The following is a 4,299-nucleotide window of genomic DNA, read 5'->3' as shown; positions in this document are numbered from 1 at the left end:
TCTGTTGTCCCAAGGTCCAGAGTGTCTGTTGTCCCAAGGTCCAGGTCTAAATAGTTATCTACGCTAACACAGGTCTTTTTGATGTTTTCTAGCGGTGGACTTTTTAAAACGAGCAGTGGTTAAAGTTACTATAATCCATTCTAACTGTAGTGATCCAGGAATCCAGGACCTGCTGAGCTGAGCTGGTTTGGCCATGGAGACGGGAGAGACCGTCAGCTCGACCGCAGTTAGTTACACGGGTGGTTGGTTCAGTGTCAGTGGTCAATGTGACGTTATTCCACTAGTGGGGCACGTTTAAATTGCACAAATCCACAATATTCTCCTCTTTGGGTTTTCGTTCTGAGATGGGAGTTTGAGGAAACCCAGGCTTGTTTCTTTTGGGTTTGTGCATCTAATTGAACACCAAAAACCTGTTGATTGATGTCCCAGCTACCACAGCCTATGTTGCCTCACGTTCCAGAGCTATGGGTTTCCCAGATTCAATAGTCTGCTGTCCCAGGTTCCCCTCTGTTGTCACCTGGTTCCATCGGTTTCCGTTGCTGGTCTCACGTCGTACGGCTGTCCATCAGTGGGGTCTCGTCACTGCCTTAATCTTTCTGAGCTACTCCACCTACATCTGCAACTTCTGGATTCTTCATTTCCCCAGACACTTGTTTTCTTTAGCCCACCTCAGCTCCACTCGGAGACTACATCCATATTTTGGACAGTCTTTGGCTTCAAACAGTGATGTGAGAGAGAGTGTTTATTGATAACCACACCTCTTGATCTATAGTCCCCTTAATCCTGACATTTTGCAATTCATGAACCAAAACAGCAGCTGGCAGCTTTCTGCTCCCTGATTAGACTGATTTCCTGATTTTATAGACATTGTTGCTACAATGTTTTGTTACAATAACTTATAAAAGGTTTTCATTTAAAAAAATGAATATCTTTGTGTTGACAGAGAGAAGAGGACTGATGTCTCTGAGGAGGAGCAGCCGTCCTGCTGTGCTTTGTGTCAGGACGTCCTGAAGGATCCAGTCTCTAACAGCTGTGGACACTGGTTCTGCAGACAGTGCATCAACCAGTTTTCCTCAGGAGACTCATGCTGTCCACTGTGTGGAGAAACATCCAGATCAAGTAAGACTTTACATCTGTCTGATGATGTTGTCTGATAAGTCCTCCATGCAGGCTTGATGTTGACTTTCTTCTCCTCAATTCCAAAACGCTCCCTTGCCAGGATGTAGGTTTTTATTGTGAGAGTATTGACTTTCTGCTCAGCCATCCCTGCTAGTGTTGTTTCTAGCACTTTGTCAAGCTCTTGGTCTGGTTGGTACCACCCTTTGTTTTTGTCCATCTAGGGCCATTTGATTTGTTTCCTCGCAGGCTGGGGTTGGCATCATGTTGGTCCCTCCTGAGGTCTTGAGGTGACACAGGTGGTGAGAGATCTCTAGTGGTGTAGGGTGCTTCCTGCCTGGAGTTCTCCTGCATCTCACCAGGTGCTACCACTGTGGGTGCTCCCGTGACCCTCTTTTCCACAGTTGGTCTGGCTTTGGTGTATCTTAAGCCCCCTTTTGTTCTTGCAGGTCTTTCCACAATGAAGATTTATTGTCAATGCACCCCGGATAATGTTATTTGGTTGAGCCGTCTCTGTGTCCATAGTTCATTCCTCTCGGGAGACTCTGGGGTCATTGCTCTGTTTTACTTTATGTAGCTTGAGTTTGTGTCCTCTTGTGAGTATATTAAGTTCAATAATGAAAACCATCACTATTAATGAATCTACTTTTTGTATTTTCTCACAGTGCTCATTGTTAAATGTGAACATCAGAGCCTTGTGAAGGAGAAATGTGAACGAGTAACTGAGGGACCCGATGAAACAGGAAGCGGAACCCCCCTCAGCAGGATCTATACTGTGCTCTACCTCACAGACGAACTGAGAGAGGAGGTTAATACCCAACATGAGGTGAGGCAGCTGGAGACATCTTCCAAGATGGAGACCCTCCATGACTCTCAAATCAAGTGCAGCAACATCTTTAAAGCCTCACCTGGCCAACAGAAACCCATCAGAGTCGTTCTGATGATCGGCGTCGCTGGCGTTGGAAAAACCTTCTCAGTGCAGAAGTTCTGTCTGGACTGGGCCGAGGGGTTGGAGAACCAAGATGTCGATCTGGTGATTCCTCTTTCCTTCAGGGAGCTGAACCTGATCAAAGATGAGCAGTACAGTCTTCTGGAGCTGCTCCGTGTTTTCCATCCAACATTACAGGAGGTCCCAGCAGACCAGCTCGCTGCCTCCAGACTTCTCTTCATCTTTGACGGCCTGGATGAAAGCAGACTTTCACTGGATTTCAACAAGAAGAAGGCTGTTCCTGATGTCACACACAAGTCCTCAGTCAACCTGCTGTTGACAAACCTCATCCAGGGGAAGCTGCTTCCCTCGGCTCTCGTCTGGATAACTTCCTGACCTGCAGCAGCCAATCAGATCCCTCCTGCGTATGTTGACAGGGTAACAGAAGTACGAGGCTTCACTGATGCCCAGAAGGAGGAGTACTTCAGGAAGAGAGTCAGTGATGAAGAGTTGTCCAGCAGTATCATCTCCCACATCAAGACCTCCAGGAGCCTCCACATCATGTGTCTGATCCCAGTCTTCTGCTGGATCACTGCTACAGTCCTGGACCTCATGTTGACTACAGACCAGAGAGGAGAGCTGCCCAAGACCCTGACTGACATGTACTCCCACTTCCTGCTGGTTCAGACAAAGAGAAAGAATCTCAAGTATGCCGAGGGACATGAGACGAGTCCACAGGAGCTGATGGAGGCCGACAGGGAAGTTCTTCTGAAGCTGGGGAGGCTGGCGTTTGAACAGCTGGAGAAAGGAAACATCATGTTCTACCAAGAAGACCTGGAGCGCTGTGGTCTGGATGTCACAGAGGCCTCGCTGTACTCAGGAGTCTGTACACAGATCTTCAAAACAGAGAGTGGGATCTTGCAGAAACAATTCTACTGCTTCGTTCATCTGAGCATTCAGGAGTTTCTGGCTGCAGTCTACCTGTTCCACTGTTACACCAACAGGAACACACAGGTACTCAAGGACTTCCTGGGAGAAGACTGGAAAAACAAGAGCATTGATATATCTCTGGAGGATGATGACAGGGACATAGAACATTCCCAGTCTGTGGATGAAGATGATGGGACTGATGATGACTGGAACAATATCCATTCCCAACCCATGGATAAAGAAGATGCTACCTATGATGAGAGGGCCAGTGTCCATTCCCAACCCATGGATAAAGAAGATGCTACTGATGATGAGAGGGCCAGTGTCCATTCCCAACCCATGGATCGTGACAGGGAAAATGACCCATCCCTGGATGTCTTCCTGAAGAGAGCCATGGAGAAATCCCTGAGGAGTAAAAATGGCCACCTGGACCTGTTTGTCCGCTTCCTTCATGGCCTCTCTCTGGAGTCCAACCAGAGACTCTTAGGAGGCCTGCTGGGTCAGACAGACAACAGTCCAGAAATCATCCAGAGAGCCATCAACAACCTGAAGGAGATGAAGAAGACAAATACCTCTCCTGACCGAAGCATCAACATCTTCCACTGTCTGACAGAGATGAAGGACCACTCAGTCCATCAGGAGATCCAAGAATTCCTGAAGTCAGAGAACAGGTCAGAGAAGAAACTCTCTGTGATCCACTGCTCAGCTCTGGCCTACATGCTGCATATGTCAGAGGAGGTTCTGGATGAGTTGGACCTGAAGAAGTACAACACATCCTTGGAGGGAAAACTGAGACTGATTCCAGCTGTGATGAACTGCAGAAATGCTCAGTAAGTCCAGATTTTATGGGAAATATGAAACTGTTGGACATCAAATGCATGAAGTAAATATGAACTGTCCTCCTAAATAATACCATTTTGTAATATTTGTGTTTTGACAGACTTCCTGGCTGTCATCTCTCAAAGACTCATTGTGAAGTTGTGGCCTCAGCTCTGAAGTCCAACCCCTCCCATCTTAGAGAGCTGGACCTGAGTCTCAACAAGCTTCAGGATTCAGCAGTAAAGCTTCTATCTGCTGGACTGCAGAGTCCACACTGTAGACTGGAGACTCTAAGGTCAGTTTACTGACTTTTGATTATAAAGTTTTATACCACATAAAGCATTAGATTTTTTTAGGAATTAAAAAGCACAGCAATTCAAAGGACCATCATGACAGTGTACCACTTAACGTCTTTCCTTAAAACTCAATGAAAACAACAAGCACCATGAGTGGACACATACGAATTAGAGCCTGACCGATGCTTATGGCGATATTACGCATTTCCC

General features: G+C 46.8%; 1 protein-coding gene and 1 long non-coding RNA gene across 2 annotated transcripts in view; one reads left to right on the top strand and one right to left on the bottom strand.

The window, feature by feature from the left end:
* LOC117941254 (NLR family CARD domain-containing protein 3-like) overlaps positions 1-2,500 on the top strand; it is a 3,284-nt gene extending 784 nt beyond the window's left edge. The window contains exons 3-4 of the mRNA XM_034866319.1: positions 944-1,119; positions 1,782-2,500. Of these exons, the coding sequence (XP_034722210.1) occupies positions 944-1,119; positions 1,782-2,440 (835 nt within the window). The 3' untranslated portion in view covers positions 2,441-2,500. The remainder of the gene's footprint in view (positions 1-943; positions 1,120-1,781) is intronic.
* A 507-nt stretch (positions 2,501-3,007) lies between these two features.
* LOC117941252 lies at positions 3,008-3,472 on the bottom strand. The gene is made up of 2 exons (XR_004655883.1): positions 3,338-3,472; positions 3,008-3,084 (listed from the first exon to the last, which is right to left on the bottom strand). It is a non-coding gene; the product is annotated as an uncharacterized LOC117941252 (long non-coding RNA).
* Positions 3,473-4,299: the final 827 nt, after the last annotated feature.

This window comes from Etheostoma cragini, unplaced genomic scaffold (assembly GCF_013103735.1).
Source record: "Etheostoma cragini isolate CJK2018 unplaced genomic scaffold, CSU_Ecrag_1.0 ScbMSFa_4663, whole genome shotgun sequence".
NCBI lineage: Eukaryota > Metazoa > Chordata > Actinopteri > Perciformes > Percidae > Etheostoma > Etheostoma cragini.
This window is presented reverse-complemented; position numbering and strand designations above follow the sequence as displayed.